At 44.7% G+C, this 22,632-nt stretch overlaps 1 protein-coding gene across 2 annotated transcripts; it reads left to right on the top strand.

The window, feature by feature from the left end:
• The first annotated feature begins 664 nt into the window (after positions 1-664).
• On the top strand, positions 665-21,177 carry Cpa4 (carboxypeptidase A4). 2 transcript variants are annotated; one of them, XM_026392809.2, is made up of 11 exons: positions 665-732; positions 5,483-5,564; positions 6,002-6,136; positions 7,565-7,663; positions 10,291-10,392; positions 11,669-11,770; positions 12,517-12,627; positions 13,698-13,788; positions 15,559-15,758; positions 16,772-16,856; positions 20,990-21,177. In XM_026392809.2, exons 1-11 carry the CDS (start codon positions 665-667, stop codon positions 21,175-21,177), a joined length of 1,263 nt encoding a protein of 420 aa, XP_026248594.2. The 2 variants fall into 2 exon arrangements, with proteins under 2 accessions (XP_026248594.2, XP_026248595.2); XM_026392810.2 differs by lacking the exon at positions 7,565-7,663.
• The last annotated feature ends 1,455 nt before the right edge of the window (positions 21,178-22,632 follow it).

Below are 22,632 nucleotides of genomic sequence, written 5' to 3'. Positions count from 1 at the left end.
TGCTTGAGCCACATCCCCAGCCCAAGAAAGTTTTATTATTAATAATTTTATCAAACCTTACCTGTTGTTCAGATCCCAAGGGAAAATGATAATTTATTCAGATTAATACTTCCTTTCTATAGCATCGACCACATATCTTTCTATTTTCTCAGGGGACTCACAAGAATTCAGCCTCAGGTCTATAAAAGAGGCCATGAACTCTTCTCATTATGACATTCTCTGGTGAACATTTTCTGAAAGGACTTGTCAAGTGTGGTCTCAGAACTGGCCTGGGTCACTTGATTTTCTTCACTTTTTAACTCTAGAGGCAATTCCATCCAGGTTGACATCTGGACTCTCCTGTCAGTATAAATTCTAACCACTTCCGTGGGACTTTTCTATTTACTCAAAAATGCTCTTTAGATGCCAAGCGATGAGCAATATGGCACCCTTGGCCCAGACTTTTCCAGCCCGTGGAGCAAGTTTCTGACCTTGTAAATGAAGAGGCTCTGCCCTTTATCACTCGAAAGGAATGGAGGAGGCATTGGTAGGAACCCGCCTGCCACACAGTCAGAGTTGCAGGGGTGCTTGGGAATCACATTAGCATTTTTGAGGATGTGAGTCTGCCCTGGGCTCCTTATAAATACAGCCTGACTCAACTACTATGTGACTGTCACTTTGGGACATGAGGTGGATACTGTTCTTTGTGACCCTTATTGGGTCAAGCATCTGTGGCAGAGAAAAATTTTTTGGGTAAGTTCCTTTTGGACTTCTTATTATATATATATTTTTTCAGCAATATGAGGGCCAAATGGAATTGAAAAGGAATAGCTTGTCATTTACTTCAAAAGGCTGGGGATTGGGGCAATCTGAGGCCAGAACTACTGGGCTCCACAGTCCCTCTCCAGCTCCCTAATCTGCTAATTCCTTTTCTTTCTGCTTCTTATTTGTAAGGTCAGTTTCAGGCATCCCCTATTTTCTTATTCCTACACCATTATTGTTATTGTTATTAGTATTATTATCATTCTGGAATAGGAACTGAACCAGAGGGGCTTAACCACTGAGCAACATCCCCAGCCCTTTTATTTTTTTATTTTGAGGCAGGGTCTGGCTAAGTTCTTTAGCCAGGAACTAAGTTGCTGAGGCTAGTTTTGAACTCACAATCCTCCTGCTTCAGCCTCCTGAGCCATTGGATTACAGGTGTGAGCCACCGTACCCAGCATTCCTACACTATTAATTACAAAGAATGACCAGAAATTGTTTGTTTCTGATTTCCACCACACTTAAAGAGAAAACCTGGGTCTTAGTCTTTTTGGTCTCACTTCTCTGTTTACAGTGAAGAAAGAAGAGCCGGTGCTTCTGGCACAGCTAAGGAAATTGACATGCAGGGACCCACACCTGTACGATGTGTGTGAGTTTTTGTGTGCACATATGCTCAACATGCTCCACACACAATGCTTGGAGGTTTGCAGAGAGGAGATCTGGGAGGTAGGAGAGATGAAAGAGATGCCGTGGGGCCCTGCTAGAAGATTGCCTTATAATAACTCATTACTGCATAAAGCTTTGCCATTTCCAAAGAGCTTTCATGTACATTATCTTTTGGATCATGCAACAACTCTGTCAGGCAGGGGTGTTATTTTCCTCCATTTAAACATGAAAAACCTCAGCCTTAGAAAGGTTAAGGAACCCGCCCAAGGCCACTTAGCTGGTAAGCAGGGGAGCTGGAACTCGGCATGCAAAACCCATACCCTTTTTCCTATAACATAAGTTAATCTCCAAATAGAATCCTCTATCTCTCTGGTCTATCTATAACTATTAGTTTACTTTCTATTATACTACCTGGTTAAAGAGACTTTGGGGTTGTTTATTGAAGCAATTACTTATATGAGATTGAGTAATTTTTATGACTCTGTTGATACCTGTGTCTCTACTGCTAAATAGCTTGAGGGTTAGGCGTAGCAGGTGGCCAGGGAAGGAGATTTTTCCACAGGCAGCTCAGCAGTAGATGTGTCATTACTACACCTGCTGCTGTGTGGGCTGACGCATGGAGCTGTCAGGTTCCCACTGCAGCTATTCGTGTGGCTGGAAAATCTCTATTTCTCCGGATATGTTCCTTCTTATGGTGCAGTGGGCACCCGTGCTAAGACAGCGGGGCCTAGACTGCTCACAGCAGGAGTTTTGCCCAGAGAGAGCTATGTACCTGAGCTGATTGCAGATGGTTTTAACCAATAGCTGATTGCAGATGGTTTTAACTATTGTGTTATCTATTGGTTAAAACGCCAAAGTCTCACTCCATAGTAAGTAATCCAGAAAAGGAGCAGCAATCCTTCCTAGGGTCCATTGACACGTCCTGGTCATCCAGCTCAATGAACATTTAGAGCACAGGCAAGCTGGTCTTCAAGCATTTGTAATTAGAAGGCATGACGGAGATTGCCTGCTAGGGATGAGGATGATGGTTTCTCCCCACCACCCATCTTCTTCCCTTTCACTTGGTTCTCCTACCCACCAGTCTCTCTTGCACTGCTGGTACCTTCTGTCCTGGTCTTTGGTCATCTTAAGTTTGGGACAATGGCCAGATTGCTGGGAGGTATGGGCAGGGACAGAACAGGAAGTAGTTGCAGAACTGGTTGTAGTTTCAGCAGTAGCTCGCGGTCCTCTTGAGAGTTTTGGGAAATCATCTTTGTATTGTTGATGGTGGCTGCTAAGCCTGGCTAGGGACATTGATGAGAGATACACAAAGAATAAGCCACTCGACTGCCTGTATTGACTGTCCTGAACTTGGGACAAGTGTGAGAGTAAGTGGCAGGGCATCCTCAGTCTGGTATTGGAAGCAGCTGGATGGTCCTGGGTATTGTAAGAGGGATCAGAGCACCGGTATGGAGGAGGAGTGGACACAGCAACCTGCAAACTCCAACATGTCCCCTCTCCCAGGCAAATCTTCCATCTCCAGAAAGAGCTCGCAGTCAAGGTTGAATGAACGTCCAGGTAATAGAGGATTCAACCATCTGCATTCTCATGACCTGGAGTGAACATTATCTTTGTCCATAGACAAGGATAATGAGAGCAAGAATGACTGTCCTTTGTACGGCACACACTCTGATTTTAGGTATCGATGCACTGATGTTCATAAAGATAATGTTAAATCCTAATATTACTGCCAATTTTTAGCACTATCTGAAGTCTGTACCTAATTTTGCCTCCTCTGGTTAGGGAAAGCTTCATGGATAATATGAGCTGGTCTTAAAGACTAGGCAGGAGATTGCCAGAAAGATAGGAAACGGACTGTGATTGTGGGCAGAGGAGTAATGTGTGCAAAGGCATACTAGGGCGAGAGTGACAGGTGGAGGAGAGGATGACGAAATGGGCTATGGACTTGGTTCTTGTTCTTACGTCTCTCTCTGTTTTCTCTTCTCATTCCTTCTCTGTCCCCTCCTTCTTTGTGATTGCTCTAGCCAGTGTTGTTTTATAAATGCCTAGATTTTTGTCAATGTACAGGCTCTTTCTAGAATACTCACTTTTAAGACACCACTTTTTCTGGAGTGTTGGAGGTAGGTTATGAAAGAATATGAGTTCAGCAGATTAATCTTAGTCCCTTCTGATTTAAACCTGTTTCCCCTTTTCCCCGTCAAAGCTTCTTGCCTGTGTCAGAGAAATGCTGATCTGACTCTCCATCTTTCCAGGGCTGTAGTCCAACTCTTAGCAAACCTGATGGGTTCTGTATTAGTCCATTTTCTGTTGCTATAACAAAATACTCAAAGCTGGGTAACGGATAAAGAAAAGAGGTTTATTTAGCTCACAGTGTTGGAGGCCGAACATCCCAGATTGGGTGACTTTATTCGTTCAGTCTCTGGTAGGGTCCCCCTGTCTGCATCATAGCATGGTGGATGGCATCATAGTTGGAGCATGTGTGAGAGGGAGGTCACATGAAGAAGCCAGAGTTAGAGGACAGGCTCACTCATTGTATAGTAATTTACTGTCTTAGGGACTAACTCTGTAAGATCAGCATTAATCCCTTTGGGGTATCCAGTAAGCCCCACCTCTTAAAGCTAGCTCCTGCTACCTGACGACAGGACTGTAATTGGGACCAGTTTTTGAGCACTTGCACCCTTGAACCATATCCAAGCCATAGCAGCTTCAGACACAGCTGCCCAGCCAGGGCTTCTCTACCAGGGCCCTCAGCAGCCAGTTAGCTGCCCCCCTCCAGGACCCTGTGGGGACTGGCTAGGTTGGGAGAGAAAACAAAAAAGCCCCGGGCACTGACATCTTCTCCAAACTAGCTACCTGCAGTGGGCCTTGACTCCTTGGGGCTGGCCAAGACCCCCGTGAAGAGCCCCCCCCCCCCGAACTTTCTAGAACCATGCAAAACTCTGAGGGTCCATCTGGACTGAACTGGTTTTCTGGTAAGGGGTGGCCACGTGAGGCTGGCTGCACGTTTAGCTCCCGGTGACAGAGCCATTTACTCTGTCAACAGGTCCTTCAGCCCACAGCCCTCTCCAGCCGCTCTTCCCGCATTCACTAGTGTCAAAGGGATGACGCATGTGACAGCATCGAGTGTGGATTCATTGGGTCCGTCACCTAGCAACGGCCTAATGGCTCCCCTGGCTCCCTGGAGCAGGCGGAGAACACAAAGGCAGCTTTTCAGCCCCAGCCTTCTCCCTCCCACGCAGGACTTTGGGGCCTCTTCTCCCGCCCTGCTGCTGCGGAAGCTAAATAACCTGTACGAAATAAGTGCAGGACAAATGACAAAGGGGGCTGTGACTGGCAGGCCCTTTTAGACCCTCTCCGACCCTGTGGGCGGCAGCAGTCCCAAGTTCAGCCTCACACCTGGGGCTGTATTCAGTTCCATTGTGAAGCATGTGTGTGGGGGACTCTGGGATGGAGGGGATGGCCCAGCACCCAGCCTCTCTCCCCTCTTCTCTAAGAGGACTGCAGCCCAGCCTCCCAGGATGGAGGTTCTGCTCCCTCGTCCAGCTCTTCCCAGTCTGAAGGTTCCACCAGGGTTTCAGCCCTCACCCTGACAGTGAAGAAGTGCTTCTTTATGTCTTGAGTTAGCTTTGCATTGTAACTCAGGAACATTCCTTTCTGTAAAAATATATATGTTTTTCATTATAAAGTAATATGACCACATTACAGAAAACAGATACAAGGGAAAAAAAAGTAAGTCATCCATAATCCCACGACCCGAACTTGAGCGCTGTCAGCATTTGGGATATTTCCGTTGTCTGTTTTTCTTCCAGTGCATCTGCTTTTTCCATACTTGTAATCATGGCATACATACAATTTTGTGTCCTGCTCTTTCACTTAATATTTCCCTTCAAGTTATACCATAAGCACTTTTTTATATCTGCCACGTAGTCTTATTTTTAATGGCTATACATTATAACCAAAGACTAGACCATTTCCTCTCATTCAGCCCAGTTCTGTCTGGGATAGTGGGCTGGGGTTTATTTGCCAGTTGAAAGCTCCCCATTATCTTTGGCTTCCCCCCCCCCTCTTTCTCCAGGGACCAAGTTTTTAGGATTAATGTCAGAAATGGAGACGAGGTCAGCAAACTGACTCGACTAGTGAATTCGGACAACTTTAAGGTATGTGCTGCTTCTTAGTCCCCCTGAGTGAGTGTTTTAACTTTGGTGGGAGAGGAATCTTGTACTACTGGCAATGTTATTTTTATTCTGGAAGATTCTCCGCGTATAACCTTGTATTAGTAGACAGGCCATTTAGACAATCAAGAGAGTTGAAAGGTAAGACGAGCTATAGGTGAGAGCAGGGTGGTCCCGGAAAATAGGAGGCCTGAGTCGTGGGCTCCCTCCTCCTCGCCGCCATTGACTTACCATCTCTTGGACTCTGCCAGGTCCTGTTCGCTGGGTGGTCTGATTTGATACAGTTGTGATGTGGGTGATGTTTGCCCTTGGGCAGAACTCTGCCCCTCGGGGATTACCTTCCACGGGTTCTAGAAGAATGAACTTATTGTGTGTTTTACTTGAACTGTCCTTGAATCTGGTTTTATTTCTGTTCTCTTCAGCTCAACTTTTGGAGTTCTCCCTCTGCCTTGGGCCGGCCTGTGGATGTCCTGGTTCCGTCTATCAGTCTGCAGCCAGTCAAATCCTTCCTGAAGTCCCAAGGCTTGGAGTACTCAGTGACAATTGATGACCTGCAGGTGGGTAGGCCATGGCCTCTCACTGGTCTTGCATAGGACCAAACGGCCAGTCCAGAATGGATCTGAGAGATTTCAAGGTCTTGTGTCATCCTTTATCATTTCAAAGATGATGAAACTGAGATAAATGGAAGTAAATTGCAGTGACCTGTTAGAGGAACAGCATTGTGGTAGACAGGGAAACAGAGAGATCTGGCCCCAGATTCCAATTTTGATAGTGCTGTGTCTTTGAACAAGTGTTTATGCTCTCAAGCCTCCATTTCCTCATCAGTAAAATGGTAATAATGACGCTTAACTTCATGAAGTTTATTGGAAAGATTCTTTAGTTAAATGTATGCAAAGTGTCTGACAGTATCTGGCACATCACAGTAAGTAATAAGCCCCTCTCCCTTTTCTTATTTGAAGTTAGGAGCCAAGGTGGGGTGTGGGGGATATTGGAGACCAGTCATAAGAAGTGCCCTTGTGAGAAAGCAAGAATGTCCCCAGTAGTCCCCAGTGGAGGGAACATCACCATGCAGCCCCACGACCTGTGTTGAACAGCAGGACTGTGTCTGGCTCCTGCTCTCTCCTTCACCGAGGTGGGTTATGGACTAATTGGTGATTTGGCCCGGGAGTTTCCTGATGGCGTGAGCAGCTGTGAGCTTATTAATCATCCTCACATGTCACAGACATCTGCCAGGAACCTTCAAAGTATGAGTGGTTATAAGAATTTCTTTGTTTCTGAATGGTTTCCCAAGCTGTGCATTTCAGAGGCACTGGATACCAGATGCAGGCTGATGTCTAGAGATTTCATACTAGAGAATAACCCAGTAGCACATATGTTGCTTCCAGGGAGTAAGTGGGTTTTCAATGGGGTGACTTAAATTGGACACCGAGAAGTAAAGTTTTATAGATATTTGAAAGAAATCTGACCCCCCCCAACTTTTTTTTTACTTTTGGTTAAAGGGCATGATAGTTCATTTTTCAAAATCTTACCACACTCATCACGATGACCAGTGTACGTACACACGCTGATGGCTTTTCTCCTGGCATTGATGTTGTGGTATTTTTGTATATTGAAATGTTTCAAGTGAACCAAGGACATTAGAGAATGAAGATCTTAGGTGAAAATGAGCACTGGTCATTCTGTTGTCCTTCCTACTTTCTCAGAATTTATTTAAACTCCTTAGAAATTTGGCATTACCACGTTATGTAGTGATGAGGAATGCAAGTTCTTTAAGAAGTAGGCAGCTTGAACTTACACTTCCCTGTGCTTTAATCCTTACTTTGTATAATTTAAGCTATGCGATCCCTATTTAAACCTTGACATTTGTGCTGCTTGATGTGTGGAAGGAGCCATCATCTTGGCCAGCCTCTGTACCAAGATATGGCAGGAAAAACACGATCTGCCTCCCGTGGATGACTTCACCATTTTGCTGTGTCTGTTTTCAGGCCCTTTTAGATAATGAAGATGAAGAAATGCAATATAACGAAGGGCAAGAGCGGAGCAATAATGCCTTCAACTATGGGGCTTACCATACTCTGGAAGCTGTAAGTATTTCAGAGCAGGTTTAAGGCCAAGATCTTCTGTTGCCTGAATTTTGTAACTTTTCTAATTTCCAGTAGGTATTAGTCTTCATCACAATATCACTTCATGGAGGGGCTTTCATTTCCAGTCCTTGTATACTTTAATTCCTTTCCAATCTTTGGGCTGTTTAACTCCTACCAACACTGAAGAACCTGGTGAAATACAAAGTGGACCTTATTTTCCACATACATCCTTCTTTTCTTAAGCAACCACTTATAGAAAACTATGAAATAATTGCAATCATTTCCAGTCCTTGTAATTCAACCTCCTACTCCCCCACCATAATCCCTCACCCAGAATAAAATGTTACTTATTCCAGTCAAGTAGACAAGTGGTTATTTCCAAGGTTAACCAAATATTTCCACTCATTCATCATGACTACTTATAATGTATATTTGTTCCATAATGCATTTTGGTGCTGTGTTTAGTTAGAAACCACTTTATATAGATGTCTGACTTTCAAGGTAAGCCAAACTTTCAAATGAAAAACTTGGAGCAGGATAATTTCATATGATATTGGAACTTGAGAAATCAAGAGGGACTATGGAATGGAACTGAACAAATGGTGTAGTTCTTTTATGTCCCCCGGTATCTCCTTCATTAGTCTGCAAACTCTGCTAGGAACACACCCCAAATCTAAACCGGTATTCTCCCTCATCCACCCTAATAAGGGTCATTCTTTACGTGCAAACCTGGTGTTCCTGCATGCTTTCCATGAGACAAATACTTTAAGTTGTTTTTTTTCTAGATGAGGGATTATTTCAAAGGTTGACCAACTATTTCCACTTCTTTCCCATGATTGTCAGTAGCTTTGTTTATTGTGTATATTCCAACCACACTGCCCCTTGATCCCTCTTGTGACCAATGACATACATCTGCAAAACAGCTGGATAAAGTTAGGAGTTCAGTCTCAGGCCATGGACAAAAGTGGAGCTCAGGGCCCACACAGGGATCAAACCCATGACGTTAGCCTCATTAACGTGGGGCCCTCTCTAGCCCCGTTAACCAGTTGCAAATGTCATCCAGGGATCCAGAGGGGCCATCCCCTCACTTGCTGGAGGCCTAGGCTCCACTTTCTCAAACCACTTTGCCTCTGGTTTCTCTAGCTTTAGGTGCCCTGCAGTCTGACTTTAAGCTATTGCTCGCTCCCTGGGAGGCCTTTTGCTGCGGATAGGTTTGCCATAGCCTTCCTGTTTCAATTCTTTCAAAAAACATCTTTGCAAAGCTCACATCCTACAACCACTTAGGCTTTCTTAGGTCTCTGGTGGAATTTCACTTTTGTCTCTGCCAGGCTTTCTGGTTCCAGATCCTGTGTGTATGTCGTGGCAGTGGCTGGCTGCATGAATTTGGACCCCACATCTGGACACATCTTATTATCGTAACTTTTCTTGGGTAAATCTCTTTCCTCTCATGCCTAGGGCTGCCACCCTGCTTTTCTTCTGCTCTCTGGGGGAAGAGTTTCCAAGCCCTTTAGGTGATCAGATATGCCAATCTCCAGCTTGAAGTCCTAGCTTCTTGCCCCATGCTGGGTCCTAAACCCTCTGCTTCTCTTCCTTGTTGGCTGTGACCCCCCAGCACCTGAAGCCTCCTCTCCTCTCCTCCACCTTGGTAGTTAATTCCCTCTTCATTTCTGGCATGTACAATTTCACCTTTGTGAGCGTTTCAACTGGCTGTGAATCACCTTCACTGTACTTTCTGGCTTGCCTGTGTGTTTGGAGGGCGGTTTCTTGCTTCTGCACAATTTGCTATATTGACTACCACTCCATAAACCCTGTAAGCTTGTTTTGATTCAATGTCGATTGAACATTTTCCTCCTATGTATATCTCCTTCTTCCAATCTTATTGACTAAACACATTTGTATATTTCCTTCTTTTGGCCTTCAAATGATTCAAGAAACTAAAATGGATCAACTCTATTTAAAACAAATATTTTTTTTTCTCCCCTGAAAGTATATGGGAGTATTCTTAGCCACTATTTACAGCTTTCTATCACTTGCTCTGGTGAAATCTTTAGAAAAATCATCTCCAAAGTGGGGTGCCTATACCACAGGGTATAGTAAGCAAGATGGCCTATTGGGATGAAGGAGAAATTATTACAACCTCTGTGACTTTAAAAAAAAAATAATGAATGTAATGTATTTCTATGCTGGTACATATATGGAAACGGTGCATGCTAAATTGCTTTTTTTGTTGTTGTTGTTGTTGTTGTTGGTAGAGAAAGTGATCGCGTGTTTGGGGAGGTCTGCTGTGAACAACTTTGACCAGGCAGGGCTGCTCTGATGTTCCAGACCAAGATGGCACAGAGTGCCACACTTTGCAGCAAGAGCTATTAATATAAGCCTCTCCACTCTAGTTGGGTGGACTATAATTTCATGGACAAATGAAATGTGTTATTCTCTAGAAAACTGTAGAAAGCGACTCTTTGGGCAGTTCTCTCTATAAGCATTCCCGGTGGATACTATGGTCAACCCTAAGGTTAGGAGCTCAGAAAAAATCATGAAGACTGATAAGATAAAGTTGACAGATTTGTTCTCTGACAGCTAAACAAATTCTAAAAAATGCCCTTGGGTGCACTTTTTCTACACTGCAGATTTACCAAGAGATGGACAACATTGCCACAGATTTCCCTGACGTGGCAAGCAGGGTGAAGATTGGACAGTCATTTGAAAACCGGCCGATGTATGTCCTGAAGGTGAGGCCCCTGTGCCCTTCAAAGGGTCCCGGCTGGCTCCTCATGTCCTCCTCGGAGAGAGGCAGCTCTTTAGACCTTGATTTCAGGGAGGACAGTGAGGCTGGGAGCCTGCTCTGGCTAGAATTTGATCTGACAGAGTCATGTTTTTGTCTAATGTGGGGCAGGTAGAAAGAGCACATCCAGTGTTTTAAGCCTGGATGTGGAGGTCATAGCTTCCCTACTCCTTCGATGGGGGCTCAAGTGCCAAGTTTTGACTGAAAGAGTCAAAGGGGAGAGGTTAGCATTCCAGAAAGCTCCCAGAAGGGCCACAGCTTTGCCTTCAACCCCACCTTCTGTAAACAGCAAGATAAGTTGGTTTGGACCTACGAGTTCTAGTCTGCTTTTAGGGCTACTTATTGGAAAAGCAACCTAGGAAGCTAATTTTAGGGTGGGTATAATTTTAAGCCCAGACTCTGATCCTTGGCTGCACGAAGCCTAGTTTCCAGATATTTCTAACAGATACAGGTCTGCATTGGCAAAGGAGGTAGAGCACTATGACAATGACATAAATTACAGAAATAATCCAATTGAATGAATAAAAAGGAATTTGGGCATATAAACCATGGAACAACTGATGGTGCTCAGAATTTGCCAAACCCTTAGCTTCATATAAGCCCAAAGAACCCAGGTTTTTAGCAAGCTATCTATCAGTGGGAAGGGAGACCTGCCACTGAGCTGGTTTCTTTAAGATAATTACAATTAGATTATTTGCCTGGTCTGATGGAGACCCTGGCTTCGTTAGCACCAAGCTCCAACCCACAGGGCCCCAACACTATGGAAAAGGCAGGAGCCAGAATTCATTACTGTCATTTACAAAGAGCCATAGTGAAGCCCTCTTCTTCCTAATTTAAAACCGAATTCATTTATTGCATCAGCAAAACAGCCTGGTTCATGCACCCTTGTGTCTCTCTCTGTTGGGATACCATTTGAGGTCTTTCAAGAGACATACTATTATCTCTAATCGCACCAGCATTCTAATCCACAATAACAATTGTTTCTCTTTTCCATTTGCTCCCAACACTGGAGAGGTTCAGGTTGCCCGGAGCTGCAGCCAACCAATTAAGCTCCCTGGTCACGGATAAGCCCAATAAATAGACGGTGCCCTCAGGAACATTTGGTCTCTGAATTATCTTAAATGAATTAAATGAATAGGAGCGAGCTGGGGAGAGGAGAGGTGAGTGGAGACGCGGAGACGCGGGCAGGCGGGTCATTTTCTGGCCTCTTTTCCCTTCTGCAGTTCAGCACAGGAGGCGAGCAGCGGCCGGCCATTTGGCTCAATGCAGGCATCCATTCCCGCGAGTGGATCTCACAGGCCACTGCCATCTGGACGGCGAGGAAGGTCATGTCGCCTGGTATTAGCCAAGGATTCTGGTGGGCCCCAGGGGCCCCTGCAGCATCTCACATAGCTGGGCCCTGGGGATGAGATAGGAAGGTGCTCTGTACACCCCAGTAGGCTGGGGACTTTTCAGATTGGAGAAGTAAATGGTTAAAACCACTTTATCGGCCCAGTTTGGCTAAGTGACAAAATGGTGGGGAGCAAGTCGATAAGCCACGAGTGTGCCTGGGATTCTGATCCTCTGTAGCCCTGCGAGGGGAGCACAGAAACACTCAGCACTAGTCAAATGAACTCTGCCTTCGGCCCCTCCAAGTCGCACAGCCCTTAGGAGGGACTTCAAGCTGCCTCCAGATCCATCCAGGAAGTCTGTTTTAAGCTTGTGTGGGTAGGGAACAGTGTTTTAAGCCTGGATGTGAAGGTCATATCTTCCCTACTCCTTCGATGGGGGCTCAAATTCTTAAGATATGGTGTGACCCCCCCTCACTCTCGGAGGGAATGAACAAAGCGAGCACCCCAGGATTCACTGCAGTTGATGTGGTCATGCAGCCATGTCCCCAGGTCTTGAGGAGCTCGGAGGGCTTTTACAGACAGCCATGCCCATGGAGGCACCAAAGAAGCCTTGAGGGTGGACACTGTTCTAGAAGCATCCATTCTTGGTGGGGCACTGGGCCTCTAAGGAACATAACCTATTGGACCTTAGTAATCCAGCCTGCTGAGGTATAGCTGACAAACACCTTGTCTCTGCTTAGATTGTGTCTGATTATGGGAGGGACCCAGCTGTGACCTCCATCTTGGAGAAAGCGGATATTTTCTTGTTGCCTGTGGCCAATCCTGATGGATATGTATATACACACACTCGAGTGAGTAACCCCGAATGGGCTGAACTTGGAGTGAAACTTAGTGAAATGAGTTCCTAGCTTTGCCAATACTCTTAGAGAGCACTTCTACTAATGCGCGTATTATGAGCTTCCTTGGGAATTCATCTTCTAGTCATTCTCGGAGCCGAGAATCACCAGGGAATATATATTTTTTAAAGAGAGAATAGTTTAAGGAACTCCCTATTATGAGCCTTGATCTATTATCAACATTTTCTCAATCTTTTATTCATCTTTTTTTCTCCCTTACAATTTTTTTCTTGATGTAATTTGAAGCAAATCCCAGATATCATGTTATTTTACCCAAAACTACTTTAGTGTGCATCTCTAGATGATGATGATAATAATAATAAAAGCCCCAAACCCACTACACCACTGTCACCTTTAAAAAATTAATGGAAGTTCTTTAATATCATCTAACACCCCCAATTATCTTTAAAGTGTCTCTTAGGAGTCAATTTGTTGAAGTCAGGATCCAACAAGGTCTGCACGTTGCATCTACATGTCGCTGCAGTTCCCATTATACTATATCAGCACCCTCACTCATCCTTTTAAAATGTCATTCATTTGTTGGAGAAACCAAGTAATTTCCTGTATAATGTCTCACATTCTGAATTTGGCTGATGGCTTCTTTGTTGTGCCATTTAATTTACTCCCTTATTCCCCAACCCAGAGCTTGACTAGATTCAGGTGGATTCTTAAAGCAAAAATAAAATAGGCATAGGTGATCATCAAGGCACGTAATGGCCGTGCATCCCATGTCTACTGAAGCCAATAATTATTCAGGGCACTCAGATGGCATCAACTTGGTTCTTGCATATAAAATTCTTATCAGGGGATTTTGAGGAGCATTCCTTTCTTAAAGCCAGAAGTACAAACTCCTCCTGTCGGAGGGGATGAGAGCAAACTGCCCCATAGCGAGGACTGGAGCTCCCCCAGGTCCAGCTGCAAGCAGCTCATCCCATCTGCTGTGGTCATCTCCATATTAGTCTCCCAGAAGCCTTTCACTGCTTCTGTAGATTGACCTACCTCTGGGTGTTGGGTGGCTTTTTCAGAACCGATTATGGAGGAAGACGCGGTCCCTGAATCCTGGAAGCCGCTGTGTTGGCACTGATCCAAATCGAAACTGGAATGTGAGTTTTGCAGGTAGGTGGGGGAACAGTTTCAGATCCCACGGCCACGGGACGAGCCTGTTCACGGGGATTCTGAGCTGGTGTTGAGGGAGCCTATTCCACTCTGGTTCCATCGTTCCATTCACTGACAGACTTAACAGCCTCTTTGAGGGTCTCTAGGTGGATATATTCTATTTGTTTTGTTTTAAAGATTTTATTGTAATTTTGAAAAGGAATGATTGAATACATTTTGTCTTCCTGGGAGGACAGTGGGACAGAGTATCTTTGCATTGTTATTATAATTATGCTAATTTTTTTATTTTTAAATTTTTTCGTGTGCTGGGGATGAACCCAGGGCCTGTGTATGGTAAGCAGTGCTTTACCACCAGCTACAGCTCCAGGCCCTACACTGACATTCTGATATTTAAAAACTACTCTCATATTAGATGTATGAATCCAAGGGAGCAATTAGCACTGTTACTCTAATAGGCAAGATCATGTTGTGAAAATTAAATTCCAGCAGTTATTCTTAACATGTAATATGAACCTCAGCAGCATGCTATTGAGAGAGAGTATGGGAATTAGGTAACCTGGGTTCTGAGTTCCAGATTTTTAAAAACCATCCTCTACAAAATATCAAATATGTGCCAAGTACTCTCACATATATCTTGTTTTTAACTTAGTGGGTAGACTTTATTATCTGAAATAAGACAATGGAAGCTCAGAGATAATCTCAAGATTCTATGGCTGATAAAAATTAGGATCTTAGGGCTGTAACTCAGTGGCAGAGCGCTTACCTAGCATGTGTGAGGCACTGCGTCCGATCTTTAGCACCACATAACAAAATAAAGGCATTATGTCCATGAACAACTTCAAAAACAAAAAATTAGGATCTAAGCTCACCTTCCAATTCCAAATCCAATTAGTTATCTTATACTATTTCACAGCTACACCGATTTTTAAAAATATTTTTTAGTTGTAGATGGATACAATATCTTTATTTTACTTTTTAAATTTTTATGTGGTACTGAGGATCAAACCCAGTGCCTCATACATGCTAGGCAAGTGCTCTACCACTGAGGTACAACTCCAGTCCTGATGTTGTGTTTTTAATGGACTTCATTTACTTGCACAGAAATAACCACAAAAATCACTAGGGAAAAGTGAAAGGAGCTGATACCAATCCGGGAACTGAAGGCATCAAAGTGAAGCCAGATATTCCCATAACTGGGGTGGTTACACACACACACACACGCTCATACACGCACGCACGCACAATCACCAGATACCTCAGGGAGCTATGTTGGGAAGCAATACAGAAGGCAATATTTCTAAGTACCTGTCAAATAACCAAGAGATTTTAGCCACAACAATAGATTATTTTTGGCAGCAGTTGGCTATTAAGATCTGAAGCAAGAGAATAAGTTGACACTAGAATAAATGGAGTCATTTTCATTATTTATTGGTATTCATATTAATTATCTAGAATACTTATTAATTACCACTCATTCTCAAGCATGATATTAATTATTTATGACAACTGCTATTGGCGCAATATAAGGTCAACTGTATCCATTTAAAGAAGTCCCAACAATTTTCCTCAGCCGTGGGAGATCTAATACCCACCACTGCCCTCCCTGGCCTCCCCCTTGGCAGTCTGCACATACTATGGACTGGTTCTTTAGGGCATCTGGCAATGGCCTGCCCATTGCCAATACCTCCCACCCCTCCTTGGGGTTTAGTGCCCTCATTTCTATTTTCGTGGCCTATGGATTACTATTTCTGGTTGGCTGTCCCCCAACAGGAGAGGGAGCCAGTGATAACCCTTGCTCTGAAGTGTACCACGGCCCCCATGCCAATTCTGAAGTGGAGGTGAAATCGGTGGTAGATTTCATTCAAAAGCATGGAAATTTCAAATGCTTCATCGACCTGCACAGCTACTCACAGCTGCTGATGTATCCCTATGGATACACTGTCAAGAAGGCCCCAGATGCTGAGGAGCTGGTGAGTGACAGCGGCTTTCCACCCAGCCCTGGGCCTGCTTGACCCTTTGGGTGCTGCCAAGGTGACTGATCTACAGCTTCAGAGGAAAGTCCAGGAGCCTGGGTGGTTTCATTAAGAGCTTAGACTTCTCTCCTGCCCTGTGGGGTGTACCATCAGACCTACTGGGGACAGGAGAACGTGCCTCTTACTTCTAGGCCTGCTGTGAGCTCCAAGAACTGCGCTGGAGTCTGCCTTACCTTCTTGCTTGTTTTTCTGACTGGAGGGTGTCATACCCAGTGCCTGCCATGCACTGTGGTTGCCATTATGGTGTGCAAGGGGGAGAGGCCCCTCACTGTAGTCAATGAAGAAGTGAAGGAGGGTGTAGATCACAGCTAGTGGTGCTCTGTGCCCCCCAGTGATTCACCCTAGAATGGGGGAGGACATTTTGGGATGGAGTGGAGGAGCAGGGCCACACAGCCTTTGGTCTGGTCTGATTGAGCACACCCCTCTGCCCAGGTCACTAGCCTCCAGGCTGAGGACCCAGGCTCATGGTCAGGCATGAATTATCCCAGGTCCTCTTTATATATGGCAGCCCTTTCTCCACTTCCACTCTAGAGCATCCAGTTCTTCAGGGATTTTCTCTTGAAACGCGCTTGGCATTCTTGTTCCTCAGTACCTTTACTGGGTTCTCACCAGGGGCTGAGCAGCTTGCCAGGCCTCTGGAGAGCCTGAATGCAGCTTTCCAGTTTTCCACGCTTTTAGAGTTATTATTGATCTTCTTCCACCTCCATCTTTCTTTACCTCCTTTCCCAGACTGGATGGAAGAACTGGGGATGTGGTGGAGAAAGATTGGGGGAATCCAGTCTCTTCCCTCAGTTGACAGTCCAATCTTGGGTCTATTTAAGTAACAAAGAAAAGACCGGAAGGGGAGATTGGGGGAGGGCCGAGACTCTCCCAGACCATCCAGTGCAGGACAGCTGGGCAATCGTGGGCCTCAGGATTCACTCTTCTTCACTTTGCTATTCCTTTCCCAGGACGACGTGGCGAGGCATGCCGCTGCAGCTCTGGCTTCCCTTTCGGGCACTAAGTACCAAGTGGGCCCAACCTGCACCACCGTGTGTGAGTACTGGCTGTGTGGATGCATTATTCCGAAAGTGCTCTGAGAAGAACTGGGAATGGAGTGGCGGGAGCTGCCAGTGGGCCTGCCTTGTGTGGCCGACTGTTTTTGTGGTTAGAGATAGAATGGCTTTCTGTCAAGCCCGTGTGATGGTGGTTGTGGGCAGCTGCCTTCAACATGCTCAGCTATTTATCATGTGCCCTTGATGAGTTAGGTCCTGTTGGCTGATAGAATCTGCATTCCTCATCTTCACACTGTTGGCCAAAAATTCTTCAAGTCCATCCGTCCATTTTCAAATGAAACCCACCTTTACGTGGGCAGACGGATGGTGGTCCTGATAGTGTTGTGGGGGAGACCCCCTCACCTTATTAGAAATGATCTATAGGTGGTCCTCCCAACAATGCTTATCATCTAGCCAAAACAAACAAATAAACAACAACAACAACAGAAAAACCTATTGAGGCCCCAAACCTGGTGTTGAGGTTCATTATCTATAGCCTCATTTTGAAGAAATACCCTTGTCTGGTTTCTGTTAAAATGTTTCCTGTGGGCAATACATTCAACAACTCCTGTGGAGAATCTATCTTTTCCCTTTTTCTGTGAGTCTGTTTTCAAATGTTCCTGTTGAAAAAAAATCATAGTCCAAGATCCCAGCTGCAAATGGAAAACATAAATGTGAACATAAATAGGGGAAGCACAACTCGAATCCCTTTGAAGGTAGTGTCCCCTTTGTCCCCTCTAGTGCCTTCTCTGTATATAGTGTTCTAACCGTTGGTGCCCTTCAGAGCGCCCAAACCCTTGCTGGTATATTTGTTTTCCTCTTTGGGTGTGGAACTCGCTGTCCTACCTTACCCAATCCACTCTCCTGGCTTCCCTTCAGAACTCCTTTTCTGCGAAGTGCTCCATCCTTCCCCCAGGCCCTCCTCTGGACTGCCATCTAAGCACCCTAGTCTCTATTTCATATGCCACAAGCAGCATGAAGCAGTTAGCAGGAGGCTGGTATTTATGTTGCTAATTGCAGCAACAATCCATTAATTATTCATGGTTTATTGTTATTAGTGTTGTTAAATGGGAACTCTTCAGAGTACACATCTGGGAGACTTTCTTCACCCTCTGCTTAATTAGTCAGAACTGAGCCAGGGACTAAAGAGACTTACAGGAGATTTGCTAGCAGCCTGATGAAGAGGTCTTCTCAAAAGAGCTTTGTAGGTCAACAGGGTTCTGGTTTTTGAGTCAGACACCGTTTTAAATTATGGCCTTGTCCTCCCACATCAAACACATACTTTTCCCCAGCTTGAGCAGTTCCCCGGGCCTAGGGAGATTTACCAGATGCCTCCAACAGAAGAGGAGGAAGGTTCTCCTGAGCATCTCCAGGGGCCGTAACATTTCCTACCTCTTTCAAGAGCCCATCTTCTGTGTTCTTCGTGGGCTTTCTCTGCCCTCCTTGCTTTCCAAAAAGCAATCAATTTTTGTATAATAACACTCTAACCCCAAGGGTTCTAGCATGTACTACATAAACAGTTGGTGTTAATTTCTTCAAGTGCCAGACCTTTTCTTAGATCAACCATTTTTAAATAAAAATAATTCTAAAATCGACTTCATACTTTCTTGCCTACTTAAACTAAGCATGTGGAAGTGAGACCTAAGCCCCTTTCTTCATGATTGAATGGTTTCCTGAACATTAGTTCTTACGATCTGTAGATCTACTGTGCCATATTGGGATGTAGAATCCCTCGATAGTTTGCCCCTGCCTGTTTGGCTTGCCTAATTCTTTCTTTTTTTCATAGTTGTAGATGGACAGCCTGCCTTTATTTGTTTAGTTTTTCATGTGGTGCTAAGGATCGAACCTAGTGCCTCACACATGCTAGGAAAGCGCTCTGCCTCTGAGCTCCAGCCCCAGCCTGGCTTGTCGTCTAATTCTTGCATGTGCTTTTTAGAGTTTTTAGTCTCCTTCCTCCTCTCTGGCTTGCACTGCTTTCTGGCCAACTGCCTCCAACAGTCTTTTTCTTCACTTCTTCTGATCTACTAAGGGCTTAAAAGCAAGTTCTTTGGGCTCATCTGATTCATGGGAAATTCATAGATGTTAAGGATGTTTATGACAGCATTACTTACCATCACAAATTGCTAGTAAACATCTCAAATGTCCATCAGGAGCATGTTGGATTAAAAACACATTTGGTATATCCATATGATGAAATACTATGCTGCCTTAAATGAAAGACGTGGCTCTATGTGTGTTATTAGGGAATAATCTTTAATTATTAATTGAAAACTGCAATGTTAGTAGTAGGTTCCCGTGTGTGTCAGGAAAAAATGAGAGAGTAGCTGAATGTTGAGCAGGGAATAAAGTGAAGCTCGTGAATTTGATCACTTTGACCTCTGAGCAGATGCTTTTCTGCCTCCTTCCAAAGTCTTAAATGTGCTATGAAATACTTGAGCTTTCCATATAAAGAACCCTTAGAAGCTTCTGGTACCATCATCTATTTTTGCTGAAGCATTTTCTCAGGGTAGAAAATCCATGGGAAACACGGAAGGATTTCTGAGAGCAGAGCGGAGCCTGTTCATACCCTTAGGGAACGTGTCTTGTCAGTGCGGGCAGTGTCTCTAGAAACATTGCACATACCATACCACCATGAGAAACAACTCACAGAAATAACAGGAAGGTAAAAGAACCATATTTTCTTTCTGTTTCTTTCTTTTTTTTTTTTTTTCTGGTACTAGGGATTGAACTCAGGGGCACTTGACCCCTGAGCCACATCCCCACCCCTTTTTTGTATTTTATTTAGATACAGGGTATCACTAAGTTGTTTAGTACCTTGCTTTTGCTGAGGCTGTCTCTGAAGTTGTGATTCTCCTGCCTCAGCCTCCAAAGCTGCTAGGATTACAGGTGTGCGCCACCAAGCCCAGCCCATATTTTCATTTATCAGACGTGTTAATAAAGCAGATGAACCTCAAGTAGGTTGAAGAAAGCATGGGTTTTATCATCAGATGGACCTGGGCTTAAATTCCAGAGCTGCCATTTTGCATCTGTACTTTCTTAGATGAATTACCCTGTCTGAGTCTGGATTCCCTCATCTGTAAAACAAGGACAGTAATACCTACCTCACTGGTTTTGGAAGATTGCAAGATCATAACTGTCAAGTTTCCAACATAATGACTGGCTCATGCTGAAGAGATAATAGCTGCTATTGACATCATTATTTTATTATTCAAGATAATTTCTCTTTTGGACTTTTAGCTGATTTCTGCTTTGGTACAGTCTGGGAAGAAGCAGAAAAACAGGCCTCCTGTATCTCTCAAGCTTTTTGGCAAAGGGAAACCCTAAGGAATGTGCTTCCTCTTTGCATATCAGTTATCTCTCGCTGTATTAAAAGAACCATAAAACTTAGCAGCTTAACACAATAAACATTTATTTTCTTACACTGTTTCTATGGGTCAGGAATTCAAGAATAGCTTAGCTGGGTGGTTCTGGATCAGGGTCTTAGATGGGTCAAGATATCTTCCAGGGCAGCAGTTAACTAGTCTTGATAAGGCCGGAGGATCTGCTTATAGGGTGACTCACTTGGGTGCCTGGTGAGTTAGTGCTGAGTATTGCTAGGAGTTTGCAGTTCTTTACCACTTTAAGCTCTTGATCAGGCTTGTTACATTATAGCTCTGGCTTCCCCCAGAGAAAGGGACCCAAGAGAGGACAAGGACAAGCTGCAGTATCTTTCATGGCAGCTTTGTTTTTGCAATATACTGTTAGTGACACAAGTGAAGCCAGCCCTATTCTGTGTAAGAGAGAGGACACAATTCCAGGAGACCAGGGTTGTTAGGGCTCCCTTGGATGCTGCTGACTCCACCCATCTCTGTAAAGACTGGTTTTGAGTGACCTGCAGTGCTGGACACAGTGAGTTAGTGACAGGGTGGGTGTAAGGATTTCCTATCTCTTGATTTGAGATTATTGTAGAACCTCACGATACAGGACATCCTAAGATCTATGGATGGAGTCAGAGTTTATGTGTCAGAGGCCTGATGACTTGCAGAAAGAACTCTGGGTCCCTAAAGAACTCTAGGCAGGCAGAACTTCTGGCCCTCTCCTCTGGAATCCTGAAGGAAACTGGGTTTCACTAGTGTTTGTTCTTTGGACTTACAGATCCAGCTAGTGGGAGCAGCATCGACTGGGCATATGACAATGGCATCAAGTATGCATTCACATTTGAGTTGAGAGATACAGGACATTATGGCTTCCTTCTTCCAGCCAACCAGATCATCCCCACCGCAGAGGAGACCTGGCTGGGGCTGAAGACCATCATGGAGCACGTGCGGGACAACCTCTACTAGACAAGGAGCCCCCTCTGTCTACATTTATTTGTCCCCATAAGCACATCAACTGAGGCCACTCTTAAAGAGCTCATTCCTTCATGTGTGAGTCAGAGCGCTTTGGCTTGGTAGAAAACATAGGCCAGCCCTCTGCAGCCCCGCTCTCTGGAATTCACGCATCCTGGTGGTGCACCTGTGAGAAGCACTTCCACAAACCTGCTGTGCATGGGCCTGCTGTTTGGTTGAGCCTTTGGTGTACCTTCCTTCCACACTGCAGATTGATCAGGCCACACACAGGGTAGCATATCTCTACCTCATTTTTAGAGCCAAAGAGCATCCCTAAACCAGGGGACCTGACTCTGGTGGGTGTCCCACAGGAGTGCTGCAGGAAATAATGCTTGTTTACATAGAGCTTCCTTGAATTTCTCTCACTCCTTCTAGAACATTCTTTTCTTCTTCTTTATTTTTGAGATAAAGTTTTGCTGTGTTGCTTAGGCTGGCCTTAAGCTTCTAGGCACAAATGATTGTCCTGCCTTAGCCTCATGAGTAACTGGGACTCACCACCAAGCCCAGCTTAGGAACATATCTTTCTTTGAGCAACAAATCCTGTGGGTTTGACCCCTCCCCCTTATTTGGCCAGAATACAAAGCAGAGACTCTCTTCCCGTCACTAGGCTAAGAATTTCCAGATACTGCAGTTCTTATCACTTTCTTCCCTTTATTACTCAGTTTAACTGGGATCCCAGAAGGGGATCAGTGTCACTGTAGGTGCCACTCACCCAGGATCATGGATGAAGTGGCAGACTAAATTGCAGGATTGCTCAATTATCCCCATCTGTCCTAACGGACTCATCTCCACTTTGCCTTTTGAACTTACTTCAAAGATCTTGCCCTCAGCCCTCACGTCCTAAATCATTCCTCTGGCCTGGATCATCTCACGGCCTCAGTGCATTCCTGTTTGTGCTCTGGTGTACCCTGTGTTTCTTTCTCCTGTTTTCTTTTACTTTGGGGCTTTAAAGTTGCCTTCTTCTGTTGTGGATGCTAGACCACAAGTACCTATGTGGAACAAGAATTTATCAGTCAGATGCCTCTTGTTCCATCTCCTCAGCACGTACCATCTGTCCTTTTTTTTGTTTTGTTTTGTTTATGTTTTTGCTATTTTCAAACATGTCTGTAAATCTCAACCTTCTGCCTAGGATTTGTGCAGCATCTGGTGTGTGCTCATAAGCCAATAAATATTCAATATGAGTCTCATGATCATCCCCTATTCTTTGCCTTCACCTGAATGGAACCGAGCCACAGTTTTGAATATGCAGCCCTTTATAATGTCAAACGTCAATTTTAATCCCTGTCCGTATCGCATGACATGTAGGAAAGCCTCCTTCATCAGGCCGAGGGGCCTCCAGGGCAATGTTACCTTGGTGATTTCACTCAGGTCTGGGGCTAGTTCTTAGTTTTTCAGCCCAGAAGCTTGATA

This window comes from Urocitellus parryii, chromosome 3, assembly GCF_045843805.1.
Source record: "Urocitellus parryii isolate mUroPar1 chromosome 3, mUroPar1.hap1, whole genome shotgun sequence".
NCBI lineage: Eukaryota > Metazoa > Chordata > Mammalia > Rodentia > Sciuridae > Urocitellus > Urocitellus parryii.
This window is presented reverse-complemented; position numbering and strand designations above follow the sequence as displayed.

Bases quoted from the DNA above. Each gene is read 5' to 3' on its own strand.
- Cpa4 (XM_026392809.2), top strand. From the start codon at position 665: ATGAGGTGGATACTGTTCTTTGTGACCCTTATTGGGTCAAGCATCTGT. The intron at 733-5,482 runs GTAAGTTCCTTT...CTCTTTCTCCAG, and splicing joins GGCAGAGAAAAATTTTTTGG to GGACCAAGTTTTTAGGATTA. The intron at 6,137-7,564 runs GTGGGTAGGCCA...GTCTGTTTTCAG, and splicing joins TGACAATTGATGACCTGCAG to GCCCTTTTAGATAATGAAGA.